The sequence below is a fragment of the Carcharodon carcharias genome, chromosome 20 (genome assembly GCF_017639515.1).
Source record: "Carcharodon carcharias isolate sCarCar2 chromosome 20, sCarCar2.pri, whole genome shotgun sequence".
In the NCBI taxonomy this organism is placed as follows: domain Eukaryota; kingdom Metazoa; phylum Chordata; class Chondrichthyes; order Lamniformes; family Lamnidae; genus Carcharodon; species Carcharodon carcharias.
In genome coordinates this window covers 9722561-9745492 of record NC_054486.1, presented here as the reverse complement: position 1 = coordinate 9745492, position 22932 = coordinate 9722561, and the positions used below count along the sequence as shown (strand labels likewise).

Sequence of the window (22932 nt, the reverse complement as noted above, 5' to 3'; positions counted from 1 at the left end):
CTACTGCTGCTGGTGGCCCACAGCATCTCATCCATGCCCAGGTTTGAGCTGCTATTTCTGTTCTAAATCTATCCCATTTAGCTTGGTGGGAGTGTCACAGCACAATGGAGTGTGTCTTCACAAAGAGTGTGCAGTGGCACTTCTACCAATACAGTCATGGATGATGTATCTGTGACAGGTAGATTGGTGAGAGTGAGGTCAAAGTAAGTTTTTCCCTTTCGTTGGTTCCCTCACTATCTGCCATAGGCCCAAGCTGGCAGATGTGTCCTTCAGGACTTGGGCAGCTCAGTCAGTGGTGTTACCAAGCTACTATTGGTGATGGACATTGAAGTTCCCCAACCAGAATACATTCTGTGCCCTTGCTACCTTCAGTGCTTCTTCCAAGTGGTGCTCAACATGGAGGAGCACTGATTCATCAGCTGAGGAGGGTGGTAAGTGGTAATCAGCAGGAGGTTTCCTTGCTCATGTTTGACCTGATGCCATGAGACTTTATGGGGTCCAGAGCCAATGTTGAGGATTCCCAGGATAATTCCCTCCCAACTGTATACCATTGTGCTGCCACCTCTGCTGGTCTACCCTGCTGGTGGGACATGATATACCCAGGTATAGTGATGGTGACATCTGAAACATTGGCTTAAGGTATGATTTGATGATTATGTCAGGCTGTTGCTTGACTGGTCTGTGTGACAACCCTCTCAATTTTGGCGCAAATTCCAAAGTATTAACAAGGAGGACCTGACAGGGTCATCAGGGCTGGGTGTGTGGTTCTCATTTCTAGTGCCTAGACTGATATCTGATAGTCTGTCCAATTGTTTTCATTTTTGACTTTTCTGTTCCGGTTTGGTACAACTGAGTGGCTTGAGAGCCATTTCAGAGGGCAGTTAAGAATCAACCAACGTTGCTATGGGGTTGGAATCACATATAGGCCAAATCAGGTAAGGATGGTAAATTTCCTTCCCTAAAGGACTTTAGTGAGCCAGATGGGTTTTTATGATAATCCAATGGTTTCATGATTACAAGACTAGCTCTTAGTTCCATACTTATTAATTAAATTAAATTAAATTTCACCTGCAGCCTTGATGGGATTCGAGCTGGTATCCCTAGATGTTAGGTTGGACCTCTTGATTACTATCCTAGCAATATTACCACTAGCTCAGTCGGCTAGATAGCTAATGTGGGCGGCTTCAATTCCCATTCTGGCTAAATATATTCCTTCAAATATATTTTAGTGAAGGCTTTAAATTAATGATCTATAATGTACAAAGAAGACATAGTGCTGGACATCAGATAATGTCAAACACCTGCAAGTTTGATCATAGTCAGTTTAATTACTTTTATCTCATACCACTTCACCTAAACTTTACAACTATACTCATTGTGCCATGTATATGAACTTTACAGTGACACACAAGAGGGTGTGATCTTAATGGTGTTATAAACCATTGGGGCTAAAAGGTCTCTCAAGAACGTTTACGTATTTTCTTTTTTTTTACAATCAGTTTTTGCTACAAATAGTCAGGCTGACTCGTTATACACCACTGAGCTCGACTACAGCACTATCTTCCTTTGTACAGCTTGCATGTTCTCTGTGTAGCTAACTTCCATAGTTTCAGTTTCATGAGTTAAAATATGTAACATCGATTAAAGAGATAAAAAGATTCTATCACTAGCATTTTGCAGATCTGCAAGATTGTTTTTCTTTCGAGCAGTTCTACAAATGATCTGCAAAATGTTTTGCTGTGATTTTGCAGTCAGTTTTGTAGTAAAAGCAGTTTATACCCAGCACTACCTCTCCAACATCAATTTCTCTCTTGCTCTCTCTATCTCAAGCCCTGCACTGGTTATGAGCTCTCAAACTGCTTGTCCAATATCCAGCCCAAGATGCATTGCAATTTCCTCCAACATTGGGAAGACTAAAATCGGCTTGAACTCCTTCCACAACCTTTGTACTACTTCAGGATAGTGTTTGAAGCTTAAATCCTGATGGCACTTCTTGTCAGGATACATCAATAAATACTAGCTGGGAAATGCTGCCATTGGTCTCTATGCTGACTCCAGATGGTTGCAAAATGAATGTTTATTTATTTGTGCACAACCTCAGTAAAGCCTAAAGTATAAATGCAAAGGGTTTTCCTGTCATACTGGGATTTTAGTATTCTGAATAGCACCCAAAAAACAGGTACTGCACAGACCAATTCCTGGATGACAAAGTAAATTCTATTTAATCAGTAGGGACATTTAAAGCCTTATTAATCTGTAAGAAAAAACAATTTAATCATACATTCACACAAACATGCATTGTAATTTTGTGCTTTAACCTTTTCTTGGGAGACTTTTCACTGAGAAGTATCAAAAGGCAAGACTTTCCCCATTTTCCACCCTTTTAGGCTTTCCTCTTCTGCTCCTGTGTTACTCTTATTGTCCAATAGATAGGAGAGGAAATTTTGAGCTAAGGGCTCTTCCATGTTCATGTGCTGCTCTGCAGTTGGCCAAGTGATGGAATGCCTATGTAACATGTTCAACATAGAACTAATTCTTGGCCTGCCCTGCTTCCAACCGCTTCCAAATCTTCTGTTACCACGTAGTGTACTGTCTCACTGTCTTAACTTGACATCATACTTTGTTTTATAATGCTCCTGTGAAGCACCTTAGAGTCATAGAGTCATAGCGGTCTACAGCACAGAAATGGGGCGTTTCATTTTGTTATAGATGCTACATAAATACAAATTTCAGTTGTTGTCGTCCAAAAGTCGGTGAAAGTAAGACAGTTTGAAAAGAAGTGAAACCTAGGATTTAAACTGAACCTACTCTGCCACTTGAATTATCAGGGGATTATACTTTGAAGAGCTTTATTTGATAAGAGCAAAGGGTTAAGGAGAAACAAAATGATTGACTGATAAATACATGATAGGTTTTAAGAGGAAAGCTTCCCTGCTGTGCTTCTACACATCAGAGCTACCCTCAGAAGTCCTGGGGTCAAGCTGCCTTTGGAAGTTGAGACATACACAAGCTGCAATTGCAACTTATTTGTGGGGATAATGCACTACCTGGTCTAACACATGCAGAGCCGAAATGTCACATCTCCAAATGAGGCTTCTGAGTAGTGTACATTGCTTTGAAATATCTAGCTCTTTGAGAGGAGGGATCAATAATGTTTGACAGAAGAGATCTACATCACGCACACTCTGAACTTTAACAACCAAGTTGATGATGGCATACATTTTGGCCATTAGAATGCCAAGACTATCTTTGTTTCAAACACAAGAGTAAACCATATAATTTAATGCACAACCCTTCAGATCTTTAATACTAAAGCTGGAGTCTCACTTTAGTTCAAAAGCACATTCTGTTTTCTACAATAGTAACTTTCATGGGTAAGCTGTTCTAGCCACAAACAGCAGCTATTCACTCCATCTACATTTTAGTGGTTGATTTGACAGAACATGTGGTTAGTCCCAGTTACAGAGCACAGACTCAGAATCATTAAGGTACACTTAATTGTTAAAATATGTACAGAAATTTAAACAAATGTCTTTTGATGCAGCTAAAATGCAATCACGTGTAATGAAAGTACATTAAACAACCACAAAAAATATAGGAGAAGATTCCTAGACTCAGTTTGTGATATTTCTGTTTGTCCAGCCAAATATTTTCATGTAGAAACCGAACCTAATTTCTACATATCCCTTTCCCCATGTTTAGCTATTGCTGTGCCTTCCCCAGGACACCATATTTTGTGCACAATTAATTCTGCAGCTCACTTAGCATGCTTTAAAGGCTCTTTGGCAATAATTTTGAAGGACAGGCTGACAACAATTTATGTTGCAATGATACAATTGGCTAAATAATATTTATTGTTGACAGTCATGCTGCTGTCACTTTTGACTTTTTGGGGGGAAATAATACACTTCACCTCAATAGAACAAATCGAACCATCTTTGAGCTTTCCTTTATTATGTATTTCTAATTATTAGCATTGTGGAAGAATATGAACAAACAGTTGTGTGTGACACTGTGTGAGTGAGACTGTGATGTGTATCAGTTACTGATACGAGAACCTTGAATTTGACCCTTTCTGTCTGATTGGAATGAGAGGCATCTGCCACAGTCAGGCGGAGACCACATGGACGTATTAACATTAGGGTCCTATGTCACAATTAGGACCATGACACAATTTTAACTACAAATCACAGTCGTCTCGTTCAGTACCAGAAGCTATAAAACATATTCAGCAAATGGATGCAGGCCCAGAAGAGGCCCAGGAAATTAAGTCACTTTTCAATTTTTTACTTTCCTTTTGCGCCAGTAGGAACAGAAACATTCCTGTGGACTCCATGGGGAAACTTTGGGTCTACACTGACCCATGTTTCCCTCTCACCCCTTTTAAGAACATATCTGACTAGCAGGAACCATTCCTTCAGGTTCCCAGTGCTGACCTCCTGTGGCCAAAAGCTAGCACTTCCCACTGGGCTTGGGTGGGACACAATGGGCTCATGCAGACGAGTTAAACTCCGGAGCCTCACTCTACGGAGGGCCGAAAGTTTCTCCACCTCGGCCACCACCTGCATGACTTCCGCCAGGTTTTAAAATCAGGCCAACTCAAGATCATACCAAATTCCACAAATACTCCACTCCTCCCTGGGAGATGTAACTACGGTCAAAAAAGTTCACTGTTAGACATATATTACTTTCGGTCATCCAGATAGCAGTCAAGAGAATATGACTACTTTTTTAATTGCTACAGACACACCTTATTTGGCCTATTAGAAAACAAGCTCCCTGGCAACTTGTAAGCTCATACACCTGTCTGCTAGCTGCAAAATAATCTCAGCCTACCGCTGTGGTAAAATGGATAACAAAAGGAGTGAGACGCATTTGTGACAGATGCCAGTTGGAATGACTTTTGACTTCGCCTGAGATTCATGAATTAGCATCCTTTCCTGGGAGCCTATGCAACACAGATATCTTGCTGCATCCAGCAAATACTTACTTGCAAACTGCCGCTACCAAATCTGAACACCACCATTAGCCAACAGAGGTTTTTAAAACACCACAAAGGGCACTAACCAATGCTGCAACACTCTCTCCATATTCAAGCAAGTTCTTGCTCCTCCTCTGACTTGGCCAAATCAAGGGACCCTATCAAACTTTCTTGACATTTGTGGCTCTTAACTTGTACCTACATGTGGCACCAACCCAATGTGCAAAATCTACCCTCTGAAATTGCTATGTAACAATATTATACAGTAACTTCATAAAATATTTTATAGGCATGCACTGTTTCTCTGATTAAAGAGAAAAGTGGATAACATGAGGATTAACAAATATTTCCCCCCAAAATATTTACATTTATGGCAAAGTCCTTTCCTAGGATAGCATTTTGTCAAATAATTCAATGTCAAATTTTCAGCCAAATACTATCATTTTCTAGATCCTACAAGGATCTGAAATACAAATACCACAAATTAGTCCAGCCTTGCTGTATCAGAGTTTCCCAATATTAGCAATGTCAGTCCTATTTCTAAATGGTTTGAATTTTTTTTAAAGGTATTGCTAGAGGGAAAGGAAACAACTATTGTAACTGCAAATAATAAATATTTCTTGTGTGAATAACACTGAACAAGCAACAAAAATAGTCAAGAATTCAAGAAAACATCCAGAACCTAAAGGGTTTAAATGCCGTTGAGTGGTCCTTTTAGTTCATAATTGAAACATTCCTATGTGCAATATTTTTGCAAAGATATTTATTTTAAATAGGCTGATTTAGTTAAAATATCTCATGGAGAAAGTTTACATGTGTGTTAATCAGTACACTCAAAATCATATTCAGTACAATTTCAATCTTTTAGAAAGAATGCATGATGATGGAAAGTTTACCTTCCCCAAAAAGATCAAAGTTGGGTGTGATTCCCAGTAGCTGAACAGCCAAGCAGTACTTATTGTCCAGGCTTGCACGTGAAGACTAGTCATTTGGACAAGGTGCTATTGCTACCCAGGGAAGCATACCCCTATGATCTCAGCACCTTCAGAAGATGAAGGGGCGAGGAATGAAAATAGAAATGGGTAAAAAAAATTACAAACTTAAACCTATAGTTTGCAAAACAGCTTCTATAATGCTAAGAATTAAGTTTGGAGTACATTTGGATTTGACGTGAAATGATGTAGAAAAAAATGGTGACAATCAGGCACTGTTCAAACCAATGTTATCTAACTAAGACTTTAAAATTATTTGTAATATGCTTGTATTTTTTAAATGCTATCTTACAGTCACATAGGAATTCCCATTATAAAATGCGTGACTTATGTCTCGGTACCTGAAAAACATTCACTGTCCAGTCATTATACTGATAGCACTGATGTGTTCCTAAATGGTGTTCGAAAACAATTTTATCTGCACATTGATTGTCAGTACCACTGATGAGATAACTACCCTCATATTCTATGGTCTATAAATGTAAACTAGCATACACTTTCAGATTTAATCCTGAACAAAATGCATCCTAAGTGGCACATTGACAATAGTTCTCGTTGCCATAGCAGCTTGCTTTTTTGTGCGACTACAATACTCGAAGATGTAAAGTGCTTTACAAAATTGGTGTTCTTTTGAATTTTCAGCAGCAGCTTGGTTGCATTACACCAAGGTACAGTTTCAATGAACTTGGAAAGGTTGGGGAGACTTCTTGTGGCTCTTCCTGGACTGAAAGTGTCACTTCAATATTTAGGACAGGAGCCAGCTGGAAGTTTCATCCAAATGATGGGAGGGGAAGCAAAATAGCAATTGGTAAAGGTTGCCATGGTAATAAAAAGCAGCCATTCAAGTAACATGCTGTGGCCTACACCACTACAGACAATGTTATTCAGAACAACAAAAAATGAAATCGAAATTTCAAGAGGGAAATAAACTAAATTTGCATTTTCACTGCTTGCACCAAAATGTGAGCGTTGCTATTCAATAGAATTAGCCAAGTGGTTTTGAATAGGCACAGTTTTATTAAAAAGTGGACCATTTGGAGTGCTTGTGCCACTAATGGAACATTCCAGTCTTTTCATAATAGCAACTATTTTTTTTACATCGCCCACAGCAGTACAAGACATTAGAGGTCATCACATGGGACAGTTTACCATCATTGTTTTTCTTTGCTTCCAAGCATATAAAGAGAAAGAGGATATTTATCATTTTACTTTTCTGCATTTGCCACCAGCTTTTGTGACCTGGAAGAGCATTATTTTTTACTAATGCACTTCATGGAAAAGGTATTTACAGTTAATGTTTCTAAATTCACTCCCTCACTTACCTCTGCCCAAAAGAAAAACTCTTAACTTTTCAAATATTGCATTCAACTCTCCTTAACCAACCATTACCTGAATTCTGGGAAGACTACCTAGACCCCCTAGTAGCTGCAAAGACCAGGAAGCCCCAGAATTGATTCTGTGGCCAGTGCCGGATTGACTGATCTCAGTCAGGGGAACGGTGGTGGCGAGGGGCGTGTGCAAGCATGTAATGCTCCCTGAACTCAAATAACTTGCTCATACTCAATATCAAAAGGTACAAATTAATAATGGGAAGCTGCAGCTCAGCGAGGGTCAGTATCTTAAGAAGTGGAGAGAGAATCTAACCTGAAGCAGAGTCTGCCATGCACAAAAATTGCACTCAGTAGTAGTAGCATCCTATTCCCGGTCCTTTTGTTGTCATTCCTTTATTGAATATCAAGACTATGTTAACTTGGTGCTGAGACTGGGTGCCAAAAATGTTAAGTGATCCACTCATTAGCAATAACATAAAAATTAAAATATATATTCAGATTAATTGAACAAGAGGACAACTAACTGGGGAGGAGAGCTTTCTTACTGATATTAGACTCACAAGACGTAAGAAATCAGCCAGTAAAGCTGATGATGAAAACATTATTCCAAATGTAGATGATTCTCAGCCACTGCAAGGACCAAAGTAAACATTCTTACAATCAGACATTATCACCATCACATCAGTTGCCAACTTTTCCGAAAGCTGTTCTTTTTCACAGCTGCTTTCCCTGACTGCTATGGTGGCGAAAGTGGCCTTAGAGTTCAAAATGGCAGCTATGGTGTGCCTGCTGACTTCTGGTGCAAGTCATACTAGGCACCATTTTGGTGAGAGCATTAGCACACCTGCAGTCAGCACTTTAATGCAGAGAAGGCAGGTCATGACACCATTCAGGACGTAATGCTGACTTGATGCCAGGGCTACTATTTTGGGGCTCAATGCTCCAGTTAAAGCCCTGTCTTAATCACACCCTGCTGAATATGCGTTTAGCCATAGGAAGGACCCCCGCACACCTCCCCCCACCTGCACCCCTACCACCCATACCAGTGCTATTTAAATAGATCATCAACCATTTCCAGGTTAGTTGCTGGTTGATTTATTTTGGCTGTTGTACCAACTGTACAAGCGTTTGGTGCATTCCAGAGTTGTTAATCTTGCTAAAGTTCACAGGGAGTGATGTGGCACGTGCTGAAGGACTTGGTCCTAACTTCAAGAATTCTGCACAAACCAGTTGTTCCAGGACACCTGCAGTAGGAAGCATTCTCCTTGGAATACAGCATGACAGGAAGAATGAGCAGAGGCCAAAGGGCAGGATAAGCTCCTAGAGGAGGAGAAGAATTCTCACCAGGAGGCCATGTCATCCAGGGTGTTCAGCAAACAATCCTCCTGCTGGACAACAAGGACTATCAGTCAACCATGTGGGGGCGGATGACTGCGGTGCACAATCCACACACATGTGGGAGCATACATTCAGTGAAAGCCATGCTGCCTCATGAAGTGTGATAGAGCAAACTACTGGCATGCTGAAAACCATTTCCAGTACCTGGATAACTCTGAATGAGCCCTGAAGTGCTTGGCAGAGTAGGTGTTAAGATTCATGATGGGTAATTGTATACTGCACAATCTCAGCAGGACACAGCCCCTGCCGCCATCTATACATCAAATAGCTGAGGAGCAGATGGAGGAGAAGGAGGAAGTGGAAGGCAGGAGAAAGCTAACTCAGTGGGGCTGTCCGTGTACTGACACCCGTAAACGCATTCCAATTCCCTATTCGTCAACAGCTCCACACCTTACCTTTACGCTGGTCACTGATCATCACAGCATCTGTGGGGTCACAATGCAAAAATAAAAGCCAACGCAAATTAACCATTTCAAACCAAATTTATAGATCAAAGCATGTTGCATACAAAAATTAACTAGTCATCATTGTGCATCCCCTTAGTGCCTGTCATTTGTGGCTGCAGTTTGGCTGGTGGAAGGTTGATGACGTTTGTGGGGGCGACTGCAGATGACCTTGGAGGATGACATTGAACACCCCTGTGCCTAGAAGGTCTGATTGGGGACTAGCAGCATCATTGACAGCAGCAGTCTAACTGACAGGCAACAGCAAGAAGGGGTGGCATGGTCAGAGGACAAATGTTGTCACCCACAGTTTCTGCACCAAAGAGTCATTGTTACTTCCCCTGGCTGATGCCTCAACAATTCGAATAATTTGTTGCAAAGCAGATTGCTGACTAAAGCCCCTTTGAACTGTAGTATCTGCAGTCATGATGGCAGCAATTTGAACTAGCAAGAGAAGAGTCTGAGATTAGATGAGAATGAGCTGACGTTGCATGACAGAAGTCTGAGTTTCCAATGATATTAGGTGGATGATGTTAAGGGGCTTCTGCTTGAGTTGCATGGGAAGCTGAGACATTTTGGCCATCGGATGCCGAATCATGTTTGGGCCCTATAGTGTGCTAATGGAGCTGGCCACCTCTTCCAAGCTGGAGATGATGGGCTCCAGTTCTGTACAACGCTCTGTGCCAAGTTGGTGCCAGGCTCCTCCATACTTCTTGACATTTTACTCAGGCTTTCTGGTAGCCCTGCCAATACATAAAGCATGTCATGGTGCATGCCCATAACCTTCCTTCTTAATGTTGTCATCTGAACCCTCTGCAGCAGAACCTGTGGGCCACCTCCATGAATCTGTACTATCCTTCCTCTCTTCCATGCCTGCAGGCCACTTGGCTGGTGTCTCACTACATGTGGGTAGCATTTTGAAGCTATCCTCTAAATATGCGCAGTATCAGTATCCGAATGGTGATGCTGATGGTGACTGTGAGAGCAAGTGATGGTACTTCTTTATCTTTACTGCCTTCCTGCGATTCAACTACTGCCTGACCCGGTTGCATGGGTATTTGAAAGGAGAAAAGCACAAGATCAGGTTGTGGTGAGAGGACAGGGCTTGGGAAGTATAGATCAGAAAAGATTTTTTTTTGTTACTCGTACATGGGATGTGGCCATTGCTGGCTAGGTCAACATTTATTGCCCTGTGCAGAGGGCATTGACCTTCTGGGATGATGGAGGAGTGGGATGTGAGAAGGAGGATAAAGTATGAGGATACCATTGTCTTCAACGAATTCATCCCTGCCGCTGGCCGTGGCCTCAGCAGTGACCATTCTGATAATGGCCAGCGCTGTCTCCTCCATAGGAGTTAGGAAATTCAGCCACATGTGTTCCTTGCTAGTTAGCACCTGCTGTCTCCTGCAAGGGAGAGGAAAGTTTGTCAGTGAGTGTGGTGCAATCTGTTTGGGAGATGTGGCTGTCATGCTTGAAAAGCTGGCAGTGTGTGTAATCTGGGAGTTTTGAGAGTGAGGCTTGAGGCAGTGCTGGGCTTGTGAGGGCAAGGTTTAGCAATGAACGCAAGGTATAAGTTCTGATTGATCGAGAATGTTCTTAGATGAGTAATGAGGGTGTGGTGAACTGAGCATTGCCTGAGGCTGGTGGTGCAGTTGATGGGATATGACATGTGAAGATGCATTCACTGACTTTGACCACATATGCGTGAGGTCATTCAACATTTTGCAACACTGCATCCCAGATCCTCAGGCTTTGACTTCTGACATTGGCTGCCACAGATATCTCCCTTCTGGGAATGTATCTGGAGGACCTCCTGGCCACTGTGTATAGAACACATCTCTCCTCCTCTGAAGCTCCTCAACCAAGGCGCCTGTGCGGCTTTGAAAAATCTTGGAGCCTACTCCCTTTCCCACGTTGTGCCATTCCACTGTATTTTCCTGGTTAGTATCAGTTGCAGAATGACCTCCAACACCTGCTTCAATCATGATGCTCCTCCCCTTTGGGAGGTGTTGGCTTGAAGAAATGCAAGTGAGCTTTAACGAGTGCTCAGCTCTCATGGTTTCACACCCCCTGCTGAGGTATGCAGCCACTCACCAGCACAGTTAGTGCTGGCTGCATGCTGCAACCATGTTAATTAATAGGCAGCGTGATGTTTATGTGCTGCCTACAAAGGATGCAACAGATGCAGATTAATCATGCATCGCGTTCCCAGTACCCATTTTTGAGTGCTGTCAAATTTAGCCACAAAGCCTTTAAAATTCTGTTTATTCCCCATACATGTCAGCATTATCTTTATGTGGAATGAACGACCAACTGTTGGTTAATTGGTTAAAAGTAGATTATGTACAGTAACTTTATCAATTAAAATGTAGTTAAAAATATCAAACAGATGGTATTCTGCAATTAGCATTATAAAAAAAGTGTGATTTGTCCCTTTATCTGCCCTCCTTTCAGCCCCTACACTGCATTGCATTTCATTTCTGAGAGGACAAATAAGTGACACCTTTCCAACTTTCTGCAGATACCAGACTCAATTTGGTCATCAGGAAATAGGTCAGTGGAATCCGTAATGACTATTTGCCAATTTCCCTACTTCCCATGGTGAAAATCCAGCTCTTCTTCTCACCACCCCTTCGGTAACCTGGGTAAGAGAAGGAGCTTCCCACACAGAAACCTCTAGATGCTAACCAGCATCTTGCAGCTTTGTGCCATAGCGTCTGTTTAATGCAGTATTTGACACATGAATATTTTCAACTGTGCCAACAAATTGCAAAGCATTGTTTTTATTGATTTAAAGCAGATTACCATCCGGAGGATGAGAGACTACCGTGTCTAAACGATGGCCCACAGACTATATACAGCCCAATATTTTTATTTGTATTTCTTGCTCCACTGCTTGCATCTGTTTGAATTTGCAGGCATGAAGTTTAGAAATACCTATATTCTGTACTGTTTTCATTGGTCGATACATTCTAAGTGTAATGAGTGTAATGGTAGCTCATGAGATGTGCACATAAATGGGATCTTTCATTTAAACTTTAAGTTACCCATGAGGCTTTTTGGCACTCAACTAAATAGCCAATGAAGACAGAAAATTTGGGTGACCCTGCTGAAATATATAAAACACAGGAAAGCAGCAACATCCCTTTCATATTTTTGCTTCACTTTGGTCTTTTAGTTGTAGATGTCCCAGAGGAAACAGACATTTTGCACCATGCAGCATGTATTCAATTCTTGACAGCTTTCACCAAAGACTCGCTACCCATAGATTGGGTCACGATCAGGAAGCTTGACTGCTCCACCTGTCAAGGTGGCCCAATGATCCTGAGCTGAGGGAAGCAGGGGACCAGATGGAAGCTGCCTCATTATATTTTTAGAATTGGAAACAAAGCTTTTGCGCATAATAATTCTAAAGGCCCTCTCTATTGCTCTGGATGCCAAACAACCACCTCCAGGTGGGCTCAAGAGGCAGATATATTGACCAGATTGCAAATGCAATCTGTCCACTTTATCTCTAGTTGGTTGCTCATGCAGGTTAGCCTAAAAACCTGCAACAAACAGGATAGAATAAGCTGGCTGAGACTTTTTTCCTTAGAAAAGAAAGAACTGAAAAAAACATGATAAAGGTCTTTAAAATGATGAAGACATTCAAAAGGGTAGTTGTGGAGAAACTGTTTCCACTTGCTAGTGAGCCAAAAACTAAGGGTCAGCAATAGATCAAATAAAGATTTGAGGAAGAATTTCATTACACATTAAAGAAGAATGTTGTGGGAATGTGGAACTTAGTGACAAATGGAGTAATTGAAGCAGGTAGAATTTATGCATTTAAAGGTAGGCTTGGTGCGTACACTGCAGAGACAGGAATGGAGGGGTACTGGGGGTGGCATGGTGGGAAGAGGTAATTAGAGTTGGGGGGAATGCTTGTGTAAAGTAAAAGCAACAGCATAGATAGGCTGGGCTGAATGGCCTGTTTCTGTGCTGTAGATTCCAAGTGATGATGCAAGGAGGGGTTCAAATATTAGATAGGAATATTTTTAAGCAGCATGAACACAGATGCAGGACATAATGCCCATTGAGGGTGAAGCAAGACAATGCTGTACATTAACTACAATAAAGTGCAGGCAGCTTGCATTAACAAAATTGCTGTTCTTTAAAAGCAGAAGCATGACAAGTAGGATTATAATAATCATGCACTTACATTACAAAGGTTTTTTTCCTATTGCTTTTGGATAGGTCTGAAGATGTTAGAGAAACCTGATGACTTCGAGCGAAGCCCAGTACTTAGAACAGAGGATTGCAAAAATATTCTGTTCTTTATTCTTGGGCACAGGGATTTTAAAAACAAAAAAAAAGCCTGCTAACTTTAATAAAATCCAAGGTACTGCACTCTACAGTCTCACTGCAAAAATAGAAATCCAGTGCCCTAGCATGAGTCACGTGGCATCACTTATGCAACGGTGACAACCAATTCACTCCCACGCTGTGATACTCAGGCTTCCACTGACTCTCACTCTCCATTAAGCCGTGCAACCAAAATCCCAGCCAGCACAAACTTAACAAAAAACACAAAGTTTTATTCATACCTTCATATAGAATAAAACCAACGCAGCGACCATTTTCAAGGCTGTGAATACTTTAAAGTTCAGATAGCATTAAAAAAAGACAGAATTCTACAAATTGTAGTTTATTTTTGTTGCACCCTCTGTAACACATTCCTGCTATTTTATTTCATACGCGACAGTATAAGAAGTCATTAACATGAAGTTTTGCAACATCTTTGTATGCTGAGTTAGATTATCAATTAATTACTGCAAATCCAGAGTGTGCCAATCAATCCATTAATATTTTCATTCTGATCCAATTAATTTATTTTTGCATTTTAAAAAAATACTTTATTGTCACAGTGCTAAAAAGGTATAACTTTATGAAGTAATGTTTGGTGCATGTTTTGTTAATAAGTGTACAATATGATGATGGAAATCATATCAAAATCCTGTTAACGTGGGACTTGCATGTGATAGGAACATGATGAAGCCAATTCACAACTGTTCTTGCTCCCAAGTTAAAAAGCTCCTCAAAATAGATGACTTACTCAATGACCGCTGAAGTCAGGTATGCACTCCAATTTCCACTCCCAATCAAAGATTATAGCATAAGTCGGTGTCCTCCAGTTCTTGACTCTTCTGCCAATGCCCTCTCGACCTTCTCTTCTCTAAGGAGAACAGTCCCATATGCATCAATCTGTTCATATCGTTGACGTCTCTCATCCGGATACCATTTTCGGAAACCTTCTCTGGACCCTCTCCAATGCCCACACATCTTTCCTAAAGTGTGGTGCCCCGAGTTGGGCACAATACTCCAGCTGTGGCAAAACCAATGTTTGTAAAGGTCATCATAACTTCCTTTTGCACCTCTATTTATCCTGTCTGCCTTCTTAACCAGTTTCTCAACCTGCCCTGCCACCATCAATGATTTCTACTCATGTATCCCCAAGTTCCACTGCTCCTGGACCTCTTTTGGAATTGTAAGCTGTATTTTATATTGCCTTTCCTCATTCCTTCTGCCAAAGTGTGTCACTCATACTTCTCAGCATTAAATCCCATCTATCACAAGTCTGCCCATTCTACCAGCCTGTATATGACCTCTTGAAGTCTATCACTATACTTCTCACAGTTCAAGATACTTCCAAGTTTTCTGTCATCTGCATATTTTGAAATTTTGCTCTGCACAACCAAATCTAGGTCGTTAACATAGATCAAGAAAAGCACTGGTCCTAATAATGATGCCTGGGGAGCCCCACTGTCCTCCAGTCTGAAAAACAGCCATTCACTACTACTCTCCGTTTCTTGTCACTCATCCAACTTCAAATCCATGCTGTCATTCTCCCCTTTATTCCATGAGCTTCAACTTTGCTGATAAGCCTGTTAAGTGGCACTTTATCAAATGACTTTTGGAAGTCCATGTATACCACAACAACTGGGTTACCCTCATTAACCCTCTCTGTTACCTCATCAAAAATCTCAATCAAATTAGTCAAACACAGTTTGTCCTTAACAAATTCATGCTGGCTTTTCATAATTAATCCACATTTGTCCATTGACCCTGTAAAAGTCAGGTTTAGAGATCACAAAGGCATGGATGATGGCTTCAGCAGCAGATGAGCTGAGTCAAGTTATGAGGTGGTATAGGCAATCTTAGTGATCAGGAGTGGATCTGTGGTCAGAAAGCCATCATAGGCTGAACAGTCAGGTTCAGCTTCAGGTAGCTGTCAGGGAGAGGGATGGAGTTGGTGGTTAGTGAACACAGTATGTGGCAGGACTGAGAGAATGGCTCCACTCTTCCCAATATTCATTTCTGCTCACCCTGAAATATCTGCTCACCCAGTACTGCATGTCAGACAAGCAATCTGATAATTTACAGACTGTTGAGGAGTTGAGAGAGGTGATGGTGAGGTTGAGCTGGGTGTGGTCAGTGGACATGTGGAAATTGATGCTGTGTTTTCAGATGGTGTCACCAGAGATGAAACCCAAGTTATGCGTGGCCCCATATGCCTCAAAATTACACTGGGAAGCCCATTAACACAGAGTCATTGGCATTAGTCTTCCAAAATGGTTTTTATACCAATAATTGAAGCATGCACATGGGGAAAGGGCTGTAGAAACAGGACTTTTATCTCTATTGGTGAGAGACAATATAGGCAATATTACACAGCATTTGCAACACAAGAAGGAGATCTTGTGGAGCAGTAGATAGTACCCCTGCCTCTGAGCCAGAAGTTTCGGTTTCAGATTCCGCCCCAGGACTTGATGTCCAAGGAAGTTGAGTTCATAACATGGCCAAACATTCACTATAGAGAAGGAGATCAGGGGAGAGCATGTCTAACAAATTTGAATTTTTTGAGAAGGTGATGAGGTGTGTAGATGAGGGTAGTGTAGTTGATGTAGTCTACGTGGACTTCAGTAAGGCTTTTGACAAGTCTCGCATGGGAGACTGGTCAAGAAGGTAAGAGTCCATGGGATCCAGGACACTTTGGCAAATTGGATCCAAAATTGGCTTAGTGGCAAGAGGCAGAGGGTGATGGTCAAAGATTGTTTTTGTGAATTGAAGCCTGTGTCTAATGGCGTCCCGTAGGGGTCAGTGCTGGGTTCCTTGCTGTTTGTAGTGTACATTAATGATCTAGACATGAATGTAGGAGGTATGATCAGTAAGTTTGCAGATGACATGAAAATTGGTGGTGTGGTAAATAGTGAGGAGGAAAGCCTTAGACTGCAGGATGATATAGATGGGCTGGTGAGATGTGCAGAACAATGGCAAATGGAATTTAATCCTGAGAAGTGTGAGGTGATGCATTTTGGGAGAACTAACAAGGCAAGGGAGTACACGATGAATGGTAGGACCCTCGGAAGTACAGAGGATCAGAGGAACCTTGGTGTGCATGTCCATAGTTTCTTAAAGTACAGATAGATAAGGTGGTTAAGAAGACATATGGGATACTTGCCTCTAGTAGCCGAGGCATTGAAAACAAGAGCAGTGAGTTTATAATGGAGCTGTATAAAATGTTAATTAGGCCACATCTGGAGTATTGTGTGAAGTTCTGGTCACCACACTATAGGAAGGATGTGATTGTACTAGAGAAGGTGCAGGAGAGATTCACCAGGATGTTGCCTGTGCTGGAGAGTTTCAGCTATGAAGAGAGAGACTAGATAGGCTGGGGTTGCTTTCCTCAGAGCTGAGAAGGTTGAGGGGGGACCTGATGGAGATATACAAAATTACGAGGGGCATAGATAGGGTCAATAGGAAGAACTTTTCCCTTTAGCGGAGGTGTCAATAACCAAGGGCATAGATTTAAGGTAAGGGGCTGGAGGTTTAGAGGAGATTTGAGGAAAAGATGTTTTCACCCAGAGGGTGGTTGGAATCTGGAACACACTGCTTGAAAGAGTGGTAGAGGCAGGAACCCATGCAACATTTAAGAAGTATTTAGATAAACACTTGAAACGCCATAGCATACAGGGCTACGGGCCAAGTGCTGGAAAATGGGATTAGAGTAGATAGTGGCTTGATGACCGGCGCGGACATGATGGGCTGAAGGGCGTCTTTCCATGCTATATAACTCTATAGCTCTAAACAGGTTGATTATCAACCTGCTAACCCATCCAACATGCACCAATGGTAGGCAATAAGAGCAGGAGAGATGATGGAAAGAGCGTTGGAATCATCACTATCCATAGCTCCAGATTACAACATGCGTATAAAAAGTGCATGTTGCCACAGCAACTCAGACTCCCTGAGTCATCTGTAACCCAGCACAGAAGTAGGCCGTTTGGCCCAACAATTCCTTACTGGTCCTTATACTATGCATGGGCCTTCTCCAACTCGTCTTCATTTAATCACTTCAATTGTAATAAATAAATTGGAACTTTTATAAATACTGCTGAAAAAAGAGACTGATGACTGAAAGTTAACTGCCACACTTTGTTTAAATTCAAGCCAGACAGGTTAGTTATGGCACTGCCCTGGGGAATGGAACAGAGAATGGCCCCAGGGAAATGCCTTGACCAATCAAACCTACCTGGTTTGAATTTAAACAAAAGCTTGGCAATAAACTGTTAGTCATCAGTTAACTGGTGCATGCTCCATGGCAATGCCTCTACCAATCAGAGTCTACTTGCCAACTAATCAGCACTCTCTTCTCATGAAGTATAAATTGTTGTTTCCTTTACATTTGGTATTCTTGCGAATTGTCCTGTTGAGTACAAATTGAAAAGCTTTGATAGCATGTCTTTTTTCAACAATACTCAAGTTCTGTCCTACCAAATGACTACTAAAAGAATTGTTAAAGTCCACACGTTGAAACTATTCAAGATGGGTCAAAGTAGACAAGACATTCAACTCCTGTGCCATCTCCAGGATCCTTGAATCCATGGCAATGCAGCAGAGCATTGTTTGAGGATGTGGTGTTGTGCCAATTGTTAAGCAAATATTAAAACATGCAAAGTCAAGTCCCCAAATGAATAAAATTCCAAAACAGAGTTCACAACTGGTTTTTATGATAATTATGAACTGGATTTTCCTGAGCTGTGAGTTACATTCCTCACCATTACAATAGCTTTTTCAGTCATGAATGAGAAACAAAATGGTGGTCCAGACAGATGTAGCACAACGCTACATATAAATAGAAGCTTTCTGCGCAGCTATGACAAAACAAGACACCTTTTTCAGAGTCCGTTGTAATATATACTTCAGTTTGTATTTCTGGCTGTGAAATTAGCCAACCCCAACAGCACTAAACGATGTAAAACAAGGTGTCAATTCATTATTAGTCTGTTTTGTGCTACTGCTGTTGACTGATTCCAACACTACTTAGCCTGGCCAGTGGAATCCATTCTCCAAACAGCTTCTGTGTGAAATTATTCTGAGCATTTTTCTGAGCATTGAACACGTTAACAAAATAATTGTGGTTACATTCCAAGGGATGCAACTAGGGATGTTTGCATAAATAAAATGGGAGAACAAAGAGCTTAATGAATTGGCATTCCAAAGTGTGTAACTTTCCCCTTCTGACAGATGCAGATGGGAACCTGTGTCGAAGCAGCTACCTGCTGCAAGTTACACTGACCATGCACCGCTTCAACGTGTCATCCACAGAGCTGCTGCAGAAGCTCATCACACTATATCCTTTTGCTATGACGTGACTTGAGCTGCACATCAACACTGGAGCATAACAGAACGTCTGGACGGTAAAGCATTCATGTTAAACAGGATAGCCTAGCAGTAGAATAAGATGAATTTTATTTTAGTGACTTGTCAACATTCTTTTTCAGTTGTGAAATAAGAAGCTGAAGGTATATTCACCTTTTTTAATTTTTTAAAGCAAACTGTTGTTGGATTGTTTTATTATAGTTTATTACAAGAATAACCACTTTGTTTGATAGTGAAAGTTCAAATTCACTAATCAGCCTATGTTTACTCATTTCACTTACAAATGCAACTCATATACCAATACTGGTGTATCCAGATTGAAATAAAGCTATTAGTGTTTTAATTTTAAGACATTTAAAAAAAAATTTCATTCACTTTACCTTTGTGTTGGTGAAAAGCAGATTGACTTTTCCATATGTTTTAGGATTTTATGTAAATATTTCCTGTGTTTGATAGAAAAGAGGGTTTTCTTTCTGGATTAGTGAAAGTAATTTTTTTTTTAATTTTGTAAAGTTAGGCATTCAGGAAAAGCAAATAAAACAAACTTTGCCAAATTCCCTCCTGGAGAGACTGATCCACCCTCTGAGGAGTGTGTAACTATAGAGTAATTTTCACTTCAGTCCAAGATTGTGCAGTCTCTGCACATTTCCACAGTTGATTATAGCCCCTCAGTGTCAAACAGTAATCCAACCACAGGTTACAGTTACATATCGGGCAGAATCTTCCGGTCGCACCACAGTGGGAAGCTTGGAAAACGGGGTAACTTAATTTGGCAGGAGGCCAAAAATCAATTTCCTGACGGCAGGATGAACTTTAGTAATTTTGATCGTGGGACTTCAAAGGCCGGTTAAAGTTGGGTCGAGATTCCTGACAAACAATGTCGGGAAGCCCTTTTATATATACTAGCAAGTCATGCATGCTCATTAAAAGCCCACCTCCCCAGATCAAGTTCCCCTTCCAGATTAAGTTCCCCACCAGCGAGAAATTAGAACCTTCGTTTTTACCACTGCACGTAAGCAGTGTGCACCCAATGAGGTAGACTTCTTCCATGATTAATGGTGAGTTGCCACTGCGTTGTCCTCTTTGAGCTGAACAGCGCAAGATTGTGCGTAGTCAGCCCACAGTGGAAAGCACTCCCGCTTCCGTGCCCGTCACCAAGCTCAGACTTCAGAACGGAAGATTCCGGCCATCGTCTTAAAATCCCAACAATCTCGAAGCAATTCAGTACAGTCCGTGTAAATGTTGAATACTTCAAGGAGTCTTCATTGCCTTGTTATTGCCATTGAGAGATCATTAAAAAAATTGTTTTCTGTGCCTTTCTTTTTTCATTCACCAGAGCTTAATAAAATTAGATATTCAATTCCATTCCCCCTTCATGTAACTAATCCAGCTTTTGCTTGAGTGCAACTATACCATCCGCCTTATCCACATTCCAACCAGACTGTAGGTAAAGAAGTTTCCTCTTAAGTCATTGGCTTTATTAATGAGTATTTTATATTTATGGTCCCTAGTTTTGGGTTCTCCGCAAGTGGAAACATCGTCTTTCCATTTACCCCTCCAAACTCTTTCATAATCTTTAAAACCTCTATCAGGTCACCCTTCAGTCTCCTCTTTTCTGGAGAAGAGAGCCCCAACTTATTCAATATTTCCTGTTAGGTATAACCTCTTAGTCCTGGCATCATCCTTGTAAATTTTTTTGCACCTTCTCCAGTGTCTCTATATTCTTTTTATGATATGGAAACCAGAACTGTGCACAGTACTTTAATTGTGGTCTAATCATTGTTCCATTAAGTTTAACATAATTTCTCTGCTGTTCAATTCTATCCCTGTAGAAATGAACCTCAGTGTTTCATTTGCTTAACCTAATTAACTTGAGTTGCAATCTTAGAGATCTGCATATCTGCATTCCTAGACCCCTTTGTCCTCTAACCCATTCTAGTACTTACTTTTCAAGGAGTATCTGGCTTCCTTATTCTTCTTCTCAAAATGTATCACTTTACATTTATCAATATTGAAATTACATGCTCATTCTATTGGGTTATTAATGTCTTCTTGTATTTTGTCAAAGTCTTCTTCAGTATTAAGTATACCTCCCCATCTCTACAATTTGGTATCATCTTCATATTTTAAAATTGAACTTCCAATTCCCTAGTCTAAATCATTTAAGTAAATTTAAACAGCAACTGTCCTAGCACCAATCCTTGTGGAAACACCGCTTCCCACCTTTTGCCAGACTGAGTAACTACCCCTTTATTCTCTGTTTTCTCTTTTGTGGCCAACTTGCTAACCATTGTTTTACTTTTCCCATGATCCATCTGTTTTGACCTTAGTCATGTCTCTACTATGGGATATCTTAGCAAAGGCCTTATCATATGTACCTAATTGGGTATGAAGTTGGGCCCATTGGTAGATAACTGTCTCTCTACTGGTTCCAGTGTAGCTCCGATATTATAAGGTCCAGAAACTCCTCCATTCTTTGAGTCAACAGCATTCATTGTAACCTAAATATTCCACAAAATACAGACAGAGTAGATGTCTTTGAGTTAGAACTCAATCTTTTCACCTCTGAGATTGTGATTTGAATTACAGTACCAGACCAGTGGGATTAAAATCATTTCTGTCTGTGGACTGCAAAGGTCTCACATGAAAATAGTTTAAGCAGTTCCATCTAATTCACATATAATGGAACTCAAAGCACATATGTAACCAGGTTTAAGTTAGTACTAAGCTTTTAATTGTATCAGAGCAACAAGGAGGATGTTGATTCCAGCTCAAACTAACGATAGCCCCCTTAGCTCATCGATCCACTCTTCAGTGATAATGAGACCTGATGTGATTAAATGGGAAAAATAGACTTCTATTAAAAAAAGTAACTAATGACATCTGGTTGCAATTTCAGAAACTTCTAAACATCCCACTGAGAAATCAGACTATCTCGGCCTAATCTACTCCTAGAGGAGTCATACACCAGAGGCAGAAGCAATGTTATAATCTTCATGCTAATAGAGTTATATTGTGGTATAATAATTCTGACTGAAAAGAAGGAAGAGGAATTCTAGTATGCCTTTGCCACAAGAATATCCATTATAAGTATCACCTGTTACTGATAAACTCTCAACATTACAGAATACGCATGCACTAATTTAATGTTTTCCACTCTGTCAATTGAAGCTTTGTTCAAATATAGATGCTAATCATTGAAGTACCCAATGTTTAAAATAACCTAGGCCACAAAAGCTACTTCAGAAGATGCATTAACCATTATGATAATTAGTCTGCCACCCCACAGAATGAACAGTAGGCTTGTATAGGGATGGAAAGCTTCCCAGATAATTGAAGAGGACACAGCCATGCACCTAATCATAGTGAAGTGCTCAGAATGAGTGACACTGCGTGGTATTGGTTTATATGACATGCATCATGTTAAAAACAAAAGATTTTTTTCCCCTGTTGCTCTCATTCCAGATTGCAAGTGAAATAACCCACAGTGCAGACATTTTCACCTGTCGGAGAATGCAAATAAAATAAAATTATAATCAGTTTTTGACCCTAGGGATGATGATGCGCTTTAGTCAAATCACGAGATCACTTTGTAAAATTGTTCTGAAGACTAATTAGCTTAGAACACCCACTTTTTGGCAACCCCACCCACTCTGGCCCCATCCCCCTCAACCAGAGCACCTCAAGTTCATAATCATGATAAGTGTGATTCTCCAGTGACTAATATCTACCAACAATCTTACACATGTGGTTGTAAGTCAGCACAATACAGTGAATATCAACTGGCCCACTGGTTACATCCAATCTCTCAAAACACACATACTCCAATGGGGAACACTGTTCTGTGAATACACAATCAGTAGCACAAATTCCCACGCACAAATTATCATAAACTGATCATATTCTCCTTTTCAGCCCAAAGGCTCAATCCCACTATTGTCCACCTGAAATTAACACAATCCATAATTGGGGCCTACCCGTTCTGTAGGGCTTAGTCTACACTAGACAATATTTTCACCCATCAAATATTCAACAAAAACTAACCAGAGAGACTTAAAGATGTAATATGTCTTGAACGAGAAAATTAT

The 22932-nt window shown here is 40.8% G+C and overlaps 1 protein-coding gene across 4 annotated transcripts in view; it reads left to right on the top strand.

Moving 5' to 3' along the window:
• The window catches only part of LOC121292760 (RAS guanyl-releasing protein 1-like), an 84712-nt gene that overhangs the window by 21665 nt on the left and 40115 nt on the right, over positions 1–22932 (top strand). For all 4 annotated transcript variants that reach the window (XM_041215115.1, XM_041215117.1, XM_041215116.1 and 1 more), the window contains one exon: positions 18710–18815. In XM_041215115.1, the coding sequence (XP_041071049.1) occupies positions 18710–18815 (106 nt within the window). The remainder of the gene's footprint in view (positions 1–18709; positions 18816–22932) is intronic.